The 11,782-nt window shown below is 39.0% G+C and overlaps 1 protein-coding gene across 2 annotated transcripts; it reads left to right on the top strand.

The window, feature by feature from the left end:
* The first annotated feature begins 3,007 nt into the window (after window positions 1-3,007).
* LOC107095553 (regulating synaptic membrane exocytosis protein 4-like) lies at window positions 3,008-11,515 on the top strand. 2 transcript variants are annotated; one of them, XM_015391691.1, is made up of 6 exons: window positions 3,008-3,897; window positions 7,086-7,224; window positions 7,371-7,483; window positions 7,587-7,688; window positions 8,699-8,838; window positions 8,938-11,515. In XM_015391691.1, the coding sequence occupies exons 1-6, from the start codon at window positions 3,753-3,755 to the stop codon at window positions 9,139-9,141; spliced, it is 843 nt and encodes a 280-aa protein (XP_015247177.1). In that variant the 5' UTR covers window positions 3,008-3,752; the 3' UTR covers window positions 9,142-11,515. The 2 variants fall into 2 exon arrangements, with proteins under 2 accessions (XP_015247177.1, XP_015247176.1); XM_015391690.1 differs by having other exon boundaries at window positions 3,011-3,897; window positions 7,083-7,224.
* Window positions 11,516-11,782: the final 267 nt, after the last annotated feature.

The raw sequence follows: 11,782 nt of genomic DNA, 5'->3' as shown, positions 1-11,782 counted from the left end.
CCTTGCATTGTGTTGTTGACTTCATAGAAATCCCTCACAAAAAGCTTTCATGTGCTGAAAATGTGTTGTAAAAAATTTTTCTTATGCTTTTCTAAGATGGACTTATTAAACTTAAAAGAAAAATTAGTAACTTGGTTATGGTATGTATTTCCCAACGTACTGCATAAAAAGAAGTGCTGTGCAGTGTACATTTTGGACATCCTCAGGTCTCAGCAAATGAGCGCACAGTTTCAAAGTTGATTTAGTCTTATAGAAAGCCTAATATATCAATTTAAAATTGCACCTATGGCCACTGTCATCCACCATACAGTAGATGCCTGAGCTGTACCATTTTGCTTTGACCTGCAATGTATCATGGGAAATATGGCTTTGATAAACTTAGATATGCTCAGTTGGTCTGGTTTTCACTAAATAAAAACAAAAAGAGCTTTTTCATTTCCCAAGGCTAAAGACCCGATAGATTTATTCTTAACAACTGAGAACTTATTTCTTGGGACCTGAGGGTGTCCCAAAGTGGACTCCGTATTTTCGTCCTCCCAAGTGCTTCTGACATTTTTCAAAGTTAATATTAACCTAAAAACCTCAAAACCACATCATCTTCTGTTTTAAAGACGAAAGTTTTGCTGATCATAGTTTGTAGTTCAGATCACTAGAAACTTCTGACTCAGCTAAAAGAAAAGTTTTTGAATATGCTCATACTTAAGACTGTCCCACATGCATCCACTGTCACTGTTCAGTTTCCCCTCTGGCTCTAAAAGGCTTAGTGCTGCTTGTGCCGACCTACATTGGATCTGCAAATGGATTCCTTGCACTACCAAGCTTCTTGGGGAAAGTAGACTGCAGTGTTTAATAGGGAGGAGGAATTCATTCTCAGCAGTATTACTGCCGGGAAATGTTTTGTTTGTGCAAGCACAAGTAAACACTTGGATTTTGTTTTGCAGTTATTCTGCTTGAGAGATATAAAAACAAAAATGTCACATTTGGGATTTCTGGACACAAACTGAATTTTTGATGCACTGAGGACAGTTTGCTCAGACCAAATGTTTGATTTACAAGCATACACTGGATTTATCTGACACATCTGGTTAGCTCCCAGGTCTTTCAGAAGGCAGACCGCTTTTTACTTTTGAGCCACCACTGAAAATACCTTTCATATTCAGTCCCATGTGCATCCTCCATCATCTGGAAGCTTTGATACCAATTGTACCAGTACTTGTATCTCTCTCACTGTTGGTGGGCTTTATCATTTTGAATACACACAGTGTATACAAAATGAAATTTTGTTTTGTACAACTCTCATGATATTTCCATTTCTTAAAGAGCAGGAATGATCAAATGATTTAAACATTGGGAGAAAAAACATGGTGCAAAAAAACGCATTGATATGGTCAGTTTAAGGCAGAGACTGTTCACAGTTTTTTCAACATTGAGCTTTGTTTCAGTTTTTTTACTTTTATTTAACATTCAGCTGTCTGATTACGGGGAAGAAGCTGTTTTGGACTCTGGAACAATAGATACAAGCAGTAACTTAATCTGGTTGCATACAAAGTTTCTATGAAAAATGATGGCGTCCTGCTGCTGTAGTATTAGTTATTTATGTTTTTTGAGGTTTTTTTTTGCTTCATTTATTAGTAAATGTAGGCTCTCTATGTATATTTACCATAACTTCACATGATCGGGATAACATCACTGCACGGGCATCCCATCCATCCATCCATCCATTTTCTGTCATGCTTATCCAAAGCATGGTCACGAGGGGTGCTGGTGCCTATCTCCAGCTGTCTATGGGCAAGAGGCAGGGCACACCCTGGACAGGTTGCCAGTCTATCATAGGGCAACACAGAGACAAACAACCATTCACACTCACACCTAAGAAGAATTTAGAGAAGCCAGTTAACCTAAAAGTCATGGTTTGGGACTATGGGTGGAAGCCAGAGTACCCAGAGAGAACCCACACATGCAAACTCCATGCACCAAGACCCCATGCTGGGAAATGAACCCAGAACCTTCTTGCTGGAAGGCAGTGGTGCTACCTACTGCACCAATAAGCAGCCCCTGCGCAGGCATCCCACCAAGCAAGAATTGGTTGAACAGACATTGTAAACACGGCAGGATTTACGTCCTAACAACGTCTACATTTGGTTGAAAAGTGAAAGGTGAAAACCCGTCATTCTCAGATCGTTGAAAAGACGTTTGAAACCCAGTTTTAGTCTAAAAACCAACGTCTTAATGTTTTCAGGTGTTTTGGGGAGATACAACTGGTCAACAAGCCAAAGAAATGGAGGTGAGAGAGTTTGGAACTACTAACTTAGCTTCCAAAAAGAGGAAGGTCCAAGATCAATTGAAAAAGGCACAAGAAGATGCCTTAGTTTTGCCGTTGGTGTAAACTATAGCTGGAGCTACAACTCAGAAAGCATTCTGAGCTTTAGCATGTGAGAACATGTGATTTCTCATAGTGCTGCTGGTGTTTGCAAAGCTTCCAAACCATATCCTCTTGGCCGTTTTCTACGAGGCATTTCAGCATGGTCGGATTGGTCTCCACTTATTTAGGAGCTGCATCAAATGCCACCATCTGGCCTTCTGGTGGTTCAGCAGTAATGCCTGAAGATGGCACCACATCTGTTTCTGTAGCTCAGTGTGCCCTTTGTTGGGGTTCTATTTAGGCTCAAAAAGGGCAAGCTAAACCCTATCAGGAGGGACACCTTGAGTATATAGCAGGGGTGTCAAACTGGTGCCAGAAAGGGCCGTGTGGCTGCAGGTTTTCTTTCCAACCAAGCAATAGCACCCCAGACTCCAGTCATCTCATCAAGTCATCATGTTAAGACGGGACTCACTTGAGAAGATGACTGGAGTCTGATGTGCTTTGCTTGGTTGGAAAGAAAACCTGCAGCACGGTCCTTTCTGGAACCAGTTTGACATCCCTGGTATATAGCCTTATTTTATAATAATCAGCTGGATATTAGTTTTTTTGCTAAAGGCGTATAATGTGACTATGTACCTTTAAAAAAAAAACGAACGTGTCAACTTTATATCCAACTAGATTAGTTTTTCAGAGCAATGATGACTGCAGATGGGTAATTTAGCTCGCCCCCCCAAACGCAGTGGTAATGATGTTGTTAAGGAGGAACAGGGAAGAGCAGTGTAAGCCACGTGAACTCTGAGTGACTGCCAGGTGGCCTCTCTAAGAGATGCTGGCAGACCTAATGACAGCTTGTTGTCATTGGCCTCTGTGGATAGAACAGGGGCAAAGAGTGTCAGGATGGAGAGAAAAAGTAAATAACGGTAATGTACGGCTCAGAAGAAAGAAACCCGGCAGCTGGTGGGGGAAAAAAAGAGAAGAGTCGCGAGGAGGCTGAGTATCTCTGGGTAGAGCTTTTTCATCCGCAGAGCCAGCAGAGGTGTGCCTGAGCAGCTCAGCTCTCTGATTGGTGAGGCCAGACACTGCTCTGTTCCCTCCCCCGCTGAAGAAAGAGGTGCTGCAGGAGCGTCAGACCCAGACAGCACCAGACTCAAACACAGAGACAGCATTTTTCTGCTGCTTCCACCTTGTTGAAATCTCCAGAGCGTCCAAGGACAGACTTTTCTTTTTTACCCAGCTCTGATTTACGGCATCTTCAACTGCAACTGGGCTTAGATTTTATTTACATACAATTTCCTTTTTTTTTTTTTATTCATCATCTTAAAAGGAATCACTGAGATTTCTGAGATCCTGTAATTGCATTGATCACACTGAGGAGGACGACTCGGTCAGCATGGGCAGACAGGGACACGATAGCTCAGCCACGGCTCCGGGGATGCGCATCCAGTGCTCCCAGAGCAAAATGAGCCTTTCTGCGTCGTTTGAGGCACTGGCTGTCTATTTTCCCTGCATGAACTCCTTTGATGAGGAAGATGGAGGTAAGATGATGCCCTGAGACACTGACAGTTATAAATTAGGAGCTTGGTTTAGAAAATGATGCACAGATGAGAACTACTCTAGACTTAAAGAAGAAACCTGAAATACAGTAAAGTTCAGTTATGCATGAAGTGGAAGGTTTTAACCTGCAGTGGTGTTTTTTTGTGTTTGGTTTTGACAGTTGAAGCAGAGATGATGATCTAATTGATGCTGAAAGAGTCCGGTTTGTTTGATTAGCTGAACGGATGTTGATGAACCCATGAAGGGTTTTTGTTTATTTTTAATTATGTGCATGGTTTAGGTTAGGACACCTGCTATTCTCCCATGCTTTTGTCTAATCTACTTATCTTTATTGTTTTTTATTACCAAGCCTGCAGTGTGTTAGGAAGCAATGATTCATATTTATTGGTGATAAATAAACAGAGTATCTTGCAGTTATATACATGCAAGTCCGTGCCACATGACTGAGGCTAATTTGCAGAAATGTTCTGCTTCATTTGAAATGGAGGGTTTTTGAGTTCATTGATAAGATCTGAGTCGTCACTGATTGGCTGAGAATGTTTTGCTACAGACGTCAGAGACAGCCTCAGTCAGTGCATCTTCTATTGAAACATCTGAAGAGCAGGAAGAGGAGGTGGAGGCCAGGTCAATAGCTGAGCTTTCAAGGCTAAAGAGCTTCATCACTGTATACTGTCTGTTTGCACAAAGACGGGCAGAGAATTACAAATTACATCTGGAAAGAAATATTAGCGGAAGCCGTTAAATAACCAATTAAACAATCTGTGAACAATTTGCATCTCTCCAGGGTAAACAGTAACCTGATAAAAAGGTAGAACATTAATTATTGGCTGTAATTGTTCCATTGTTTACCTAAGTCTGAAATTTTTGGACTGCATGCATAAATGACAGTTAGAATAATCAAGTAAAATACTGTAAATCATTTGATCAGAGTCAAGAATTAAAAGAGTCCTACACAGTGATAAACCGAAAACAAGAGATGCAAACAAAGCAGGGAAAATTGAAATAGGTCTGTGTTCACCTCATCAACTCTAGAGGTTTTGCCAGTTTGATATAAAAAATAATAATTTATACTTTTTCTTATTTTTTAAAAGTAAGACACAGCATGTCGACAACAAGCAAACATTTAAGCCTGTGTCCCCAAAATAACAATGCAAAAGATGACAGACCCCCCCCCTTAAATACATGTAAATACTTCACACTGTATGTATACATATCAAGTAAAGTTTTTTTTTATTATATTTATTAATTTACATTTATGTATTTCATCATGTATTTTGGTCCCTCATATACTTGAAGTATCTCATCACAGTGACTGAAAACCATCTGATGACGTCCCAGTCGGTGTCTCCTGACCCCCACTTTAAGAACTATAGTTCCAAAATCATAAGATGATTAGTTCCATGGTGATTAATGACGGTTTTGCCATACATGTCTTTATAAATGCTGATTATCTTGTACTTACCAGTTTCTGTTGGATTTAAAGATACTAGCCACTACTATTTTTGTCAAAGCAAATAGTTTTTCAGAAATAAATCCAAAGAACAGTGGAGAATGAAAATTATTTTAATTAAACAAAATATTTAACTATACAAATAGTTTTTTGATAAATTTTGACGGGTCCAAAATGTGAATTTCTGGTTACAACAACTTAAAGACATGAGAGAGGTCGCTCAGGTGTTGCCAGATGCTAGTAGCTCTGTGATAAAGCTTTTTTTATCTGTGTTTTATTTCAAAGATTAGCATTAGCGGACCTAGCAACATGCTAACAAATAGCATGAGCTGAACGTAAGTGGGCCAGGAGGAGTAAACTTGTAGCCATCACTTTTTTAATTATTTCATCTGTTTAAAAACCTGCAGCACTTTTTTTCCCCTTTTATTTGCTGTAGTCCTTTAAAATAAAACCAGAAATAATCAAAGTGCGTTCATCAGATAGTCACTGGAACATCATTGGAAATTAGTATTAGACAAGGAAACCCAGATGAGTAGATCTCTAATAAGGTTGCCAACCGTGCCTTATAAAACAGAATCATTCCGTATTTAGAAATAGAAGTACCTGTCCTGTATTTAGTGGAAAATGAACGCACTTTGTCCCGTATTACTGTAAGAGTAAAAAAAATAGTCAATAAAAAGCTAATGGAAAATGAAGAAGGGCACGTTAGATACAAAACTAACGGTAAACTTGTTCCAGGTTCCTGTCCTGCATTGTGACCAATAAGCTGACAACATATATGTAAAGATCCAGAATACCCTCATCCCATTGGTCGAGCCAAGTGTAGCTCACGGAGAAGATAGCGGGAAACAACAGAGCAGTATGGGGGATGTACGGAGTAATTTAAATGCTGATGCTGCTTTAGGAGGCGGTGCACCTTAGAATAGTTATGCTCCTCCGGAAAAAAAAAGGATGCAGAAATATAGGGAGGAATGGGGAAAAACAAATACCAGGGTGGAAAACGTCTACAATAATGAATGTAAAGCACACTGCAAATATGTATCTAATTAAATGCAGATTTGAGTCAAATAGTTAAAAAAATTATTTCACACACAAAGGGGGGCTAAAAAAAAATCGGGTCAGCTGGCACACACATGAGGTGTCCCTTTTTCTTTTTTTTTTAGGGAGTTGGCAACCCTAATCTCTAACAATATTTTGTTTTGCTCTTATGAAAAAAAAAACAAGGCTCTTGGATGAATAGGGAACATGATTTTGTTTGTGTTCTGGGTGATTTTTGGCCAAGAGAGGAGAGGCAGACGGCTTTAGCTTGTTTAGATGTGAGTATTTCTGTCAACGATGTAGTTCTGGACTGTGGAAAAGTAGCAGCAGTTTTGCTGGGGGGAGGCAGTCAGCTGTCTTTTTGGATCAATTTGGAGGCTTTGAAGTGGAAAGCATTGAGGACTGAGGTGGAGTACGAACCCACTGTGTCTCCTGCAGCACAATATGACTGTACTCCATGTTCTATTAACCGTATACACAGTCAGAATCCTTATATATCAGTTGAATTTTGCGTGATCCTTTCCAAAAAATATTGCTGCTAATAAAAGTTGGAATTCCAATATATAAGATTGTCTCTTTTGGAGGATGTCAACAATAAAGCCAGATTTGTTCTGACATGAATTCATAGTCTGGATCCCTTTTTTTTTCTCTCTCTTTCGTGTGTGACTGTTCGGGCAGAAGCAGGAGGCAAGAAGTTGCGCAGCACGGTCCAAAGGAGTACAGAGACGGGCCTGGCGGTGGAGATGAGGAGCAGGATGACTCGACAGGCCAGTCGGGAGTCCACTGATGGGAGCATGAACAGCTACAGCTCAGAGGGAAAGTAAGGGCAGCCATTACATAAGAATTATTAACGGCTTTAGTTTAAATTCTGAGGCAGTTCCTCACAAAGTTTCAAGCTCCAGTTTTTGTTGCTGAAAGGTGTGCAGCCATCAATGTCCTGACTTTCATCTGATCTTTCTCTTTCAGCCTCATCTTCCCCGGTGTGAGGCTTTCCTCGGACGCTCAGTTCAGTGACTTCCTGGATGGTCTGGGACCTGCCCAGCTGGTTGGACGTCAGACTTTGGCTACTCCACCAATGGGTGAGAAAAACTTTTTTTTATGTATTTTTTTTTTTTTTGTTTGTTTAAAGGAAGGAATACCTTTAAAAGAAGGTGGTATTTACTTTGTTTGATCTTTTTTCAGGCGACATCCAAATAGGCATGGTGGAGAAAAAAGGAGCCCTGGAGGTCGAGGTCATAAGAGCTCGTGGCCTTGTGGGCAAACCAGGATCTAAGGCACTGCCAGGTAATTTATGTTCACAGACAAACCAAAAGTTCAGGTGACATCAGTGATTCAGAGACACTTGATAAGCAAATATGACATAAAACATAGTTGGACCAGAAGTGCCACAGTTAGATATATATAACTGCAAACTGTCAATATTTATTCAAATTACAAAGAAATAAAGAGATTAAATATATGTATTATAATAGTTATATAATGTGCATATTTTATTCACAGAAATATGTCAGAGAATTTCTTAATTTGTTCTCTATTTAGCTGTTTAAGTATACTTTAAAGCAGAGATCTTCAACAGGGGATCCGTGACCCCTAGGGGGTCCTCGGAGGTACTGCATGGGGCTCATGAAAGTTTTGGTTTATAAATATTTATATTCCCCCCTCAATTTTTTGCACTAATTGAAATGTCTTTAAATCCACATTAACATGAATTCAACACACTGTAGTAAACAGATAAATGGAGGCAGAAGATCTCTTTCAGTCATCAATGCACAAACAGGAGCTCTTTCAAGCTGGGCACCGTTTTATTCACAACACCTGTGAATAAACACCACCACTTTAATAATCCCAGGGAGGAATTACTTTAGTTACATTACTCCATCTGTAATAGTGACTATAGGACCAATTTGATATGACACAATTTCATGCAAAATACATAATTAGGGGGTCACCGACCCATCTCGCCATCAGTTTTGGGGTCCTTGGCCTGGAAAACATTGAAGACCCCTGCTTTGAAGGAACTGAATGAGTTTATTCTAATCTATCTAAACATCAGTTCATCTGCAGGGTTAGAATCAACCAATCAGATGTTAGATTAATTATTTCACTGTTTGCTGTGGTCATCTTATGCATTTCACTGATTATTTATGTGTTTATTAATTACTTTATATTGATAGTGATGAACATACATAGGTATTTAATGATTTCGAAGGGTGTTTAGGGTCTTGAGGTGCTTTATACAAAACAAGCAAATCAGCCAGATTGTAATCCGTCTTCCTTGTTTTTGTCCATTCCAGCACCATACGTAAAGGTCTACCTTTTGGAAAACGGAGCCTGCATAGCCAAAAAGAAAACTAAAGTAGCAAGAAAAACGCTGGATCCTCTCTACCAGCAGCAACTGCCGTTTGAGGAGAGTCCAGGAGGAAAAGTTTTACAGGTTAGCCTATAACCTTCTTAAAGTTTCCCAGAGAAACATTAACATCCAAAATATTTGAGCTTTTTTTCTAACTATTTTTATTCTCTCGTGTTTTTTTAGGTCATTGTCTGGGGCGACTATGGACGTATGGACCATAAATCCTTCATGGGAGCAGTCCAGATCCTGTTAGACGACCTGGACCTGTCCAACATGGTGATTGGCTGGTACAAGCTCTTCCCTCCTTCCTCACTAGTGGACCCTACTCTGGCCCCACTGACAAGAAGAGCTTCCCAATCCTCACTGGACAGTTTCTCTCGATCATAGCAGCGTGTGGACTAATAGCGTTGTTGTAGCAGCCAGTGTTGCGATTACAGGTCACGAGCCCCGGTTACACTGCATGCTTGATGTTGTGTCTTCTGAGCCTGTTTCTAGGGGCGCGAACGTGATCCTGTGTTTTAAGCAAAAACGTTGCGCACATTGTGCACGTGGCAAAGTGTGTTGCAAGCACCCAGCGGCAGGGATTGCCAGGTGTTGTTGTCATTCGGAAGAAGCCGGGATGAACTCCTTAGCACGAGGAACTTCTCAGTTCCAGGTTTTCTTCCAATTTGAAGCCATGGGGGCCGACACTGGGAACTAATAAATGAGTTCAACAGTGGCCCCTTTAGAATGAAAAAAAAAAAATCAATGAGTTGTTTTGATTTTTTTTCTCTTTTCCGTTTCCTTTTTTCTTTTGTTTCTTTAAATGTCTGCGGTACTTTTATCTGAATGGGGTGACGGTGTTCCCGAACACATGCTTGGTCACACCATGCCAACAAACGTAGCTAACATGCAGTTGAGGAGACCAACATTTTCCAAAGGGGGTGTGTTCGTGTGTCCTCCTACCTGCAAGAGAAATGCATTGCATCCTCTGGGTCTATGTGCAGACCTGCTGTTGCTGGTAAACCACCAGATAATCAGGGGCAAAACTGAAGTGGCCTCCAACAACACCCCAAAATAAACTGCACCAATCCCAACCCCATAAAGAGTACTACGGTAGTTTTTACTTCCTTTCTCTGCTGAAAATCCTATAAGAATCCAATTCTGATATTATTTTCCCTTTCAGTTGATTTGCATGGGCACAAACTTAGCTGAATAAAAAAAAAAAAAGAATTCTATTTATTTTTTGAGGCTGTAACTTGCAAAAAAAAAATGAATAAAACTAAAAACAGATCAGCCATTTTCAACAATTTATATTATTTTTCAAGAAGAGTTTCACTAGTGCATGGTTTTCAAAGGGAGTGAATGCAACATTGTGACAAAAAAAAAGACAGTTTATCATTCTTTTTAACCATGAGTCATAAGTCTGTGTTTTTAAAACAATCAGATTAAGGGAACTTTAAAAAAATATATATGTTTGGAGTTATTTAAGAAAAAAATGACAATGAGAATAAATGTTAGATATTTATTTCATTGTAAAAGGCTAAAGCCTTATAAAGATTAATGTAATGTGCAAATTGTACATTTCTCTTTTTCTTTCTTGTCCCAGGGTACTTCTCTTTGTAGTATTCGCTGCTACCATCAGTTAGTCCCCTGAAACTGTCCAAATTTAAGGACTCTTAGTTACTTTACACTTCTGCATTGTTTTAATGCGCATTTTTGTTTCAAACTGAATTTGATTTTACAAGCATGTTGAAAAGGATTTTCTGCAACATGTCTTGGGCACACCTTACAGTAACTCAGCATGTTTTTGATAACGATGATATTTGGACTTTTTGCAGATTCTTGTACAGTGCATGTGAATTTTATTACTTTTCTCCCTCACGATTAATTGAGCAGTGAATAAGTTGTTGGTCTTCCACGGCCAGGTATAGAAGTTTGATTACAGAGGATTAAAAAAATACATTCCACCCCCCCTGAAATCGTATTTTCTTTCAAATTTTTGAGGGAAAATAGAAAAGAAGAACGAGAAAAAAAAAGTTTTATATTTTATCAAAGCAGGCAAAATAAATGTGATTTCAAAGTATATTTATTTTGATGCTGTTGACAAACAAACATGCAAAAATGATCCTTTTCTGGTGCACCAAGACATCTGTACGTAATCAAGGGGCAGCAACCATGCAAGAGCTGCAGGAAGCTGTGGTTCAGTTTTACAAGCACTCTTAGGTGAGGATGAGCAAATCACAATTTTAAAAGAAAAATAAGGGACATTGCCACAGAAAATGTGTTTTTTTTTTCTTCTTTTTTTTGAATGAAAATGAAATTAATTTACTATATTTTTGTTAGTTTTACTTTGAAGCCAAGACCAGTTTATTTTTTATTTTCTATTTTTAGTAACTTACAAATACTTCCCATGTTTTGGGAGGTATACAAGTCTTACAGTTGCAGTATGTCTGAATGAAATGGAACCGAGGCATTGTTCCTTTTTCCACATGAGGAAAAACATCATTTTAATAAAATAATAAAAATCCACCTCAACTGTGTAACAGAATACAGAATATATTTTCAATTTAAAGCTCACTGTACATACCTTTAGATGTCAGAATCTGAATTAAACAATAAGCAGATCATATATTCTCCTTTGGAGCAGGAAAAATGCCTCAGGATGAAAAAGACATATGTTATTTATCCTTTTGAATGCCTTTTTGATTTTCTCTTTTTGGTGCAATGTGTTAATGCCAAGGCTATGTCTTGGCGAAGTATGGTTGAGTACAGAGATTTATGTAAGTTATTTTTCAAATTAAAAATAAAAGAAATTGATATTACATTGATACAAATTGTTGTGTATTGATTTAAAGCAACCAGAGCAACAAAGCAGCCAAACTGCATAAAGAGTTTGGAGAAACCGAAGCGGAGGAAGTGTTTTTAGCTTTCAGATGGGATTTATTTTATCTTTCAATCAACTATGAAAAGATATTCTGAGGATGTTTGGAGAAAAGCTCAAAAACAGCAGCTGATGGGGTGAACCAAGAGGAGAGCTTAGAAGTTT

Source organism: Cyprinodon variegatus, unplaced genomic scaffold (genome assembly GCF_000732505.1).
Source record: "Cyprinodon variegatus isolate N-32 unplaced genomic scaffold, C_variegatus-1.0 Scaffold556, whole genome shotgun sequence".
NCBI lineage: Eukaryota > Metazoa > Chordata > Actinopteri > Cyprinodontiformes > Cyprinodontidae > Cyprinodon > Cyprinodon variegatus.
Note: the sequence above shows the minus strand (reverse complement) of the source record. Positions and strands in the feature narration are given on the sequence as shown.

What these genes read in the sequence shown, in the direction of transcription:
- LOC107095553 (XM_015391690.1), top strand. Translation starts at nt 3,753, where the DNA reads ATGGGCAGACAGGGACACGATAGCTCAGCCACGGCTCCGGGGATGCGC. An exon ending in CTTTGATGAGGAAGATGGAG is followed by an intron (nt 3,898 to 7,082) that starts GTAAGATGATGC and finishes CTGTTCGGGCAG; the next exon opens with AAGCAGGAGGCAAGAAGTTG. An exon ending in AGGATCTAAGGCACTGCCAG is followed by an intron (nt 7,689 to 8,698) that starts GTAATTTATGTT and finishes TGTCCATTCCAG; the next exon opens with CACCATACGTAAAGGTCTAC.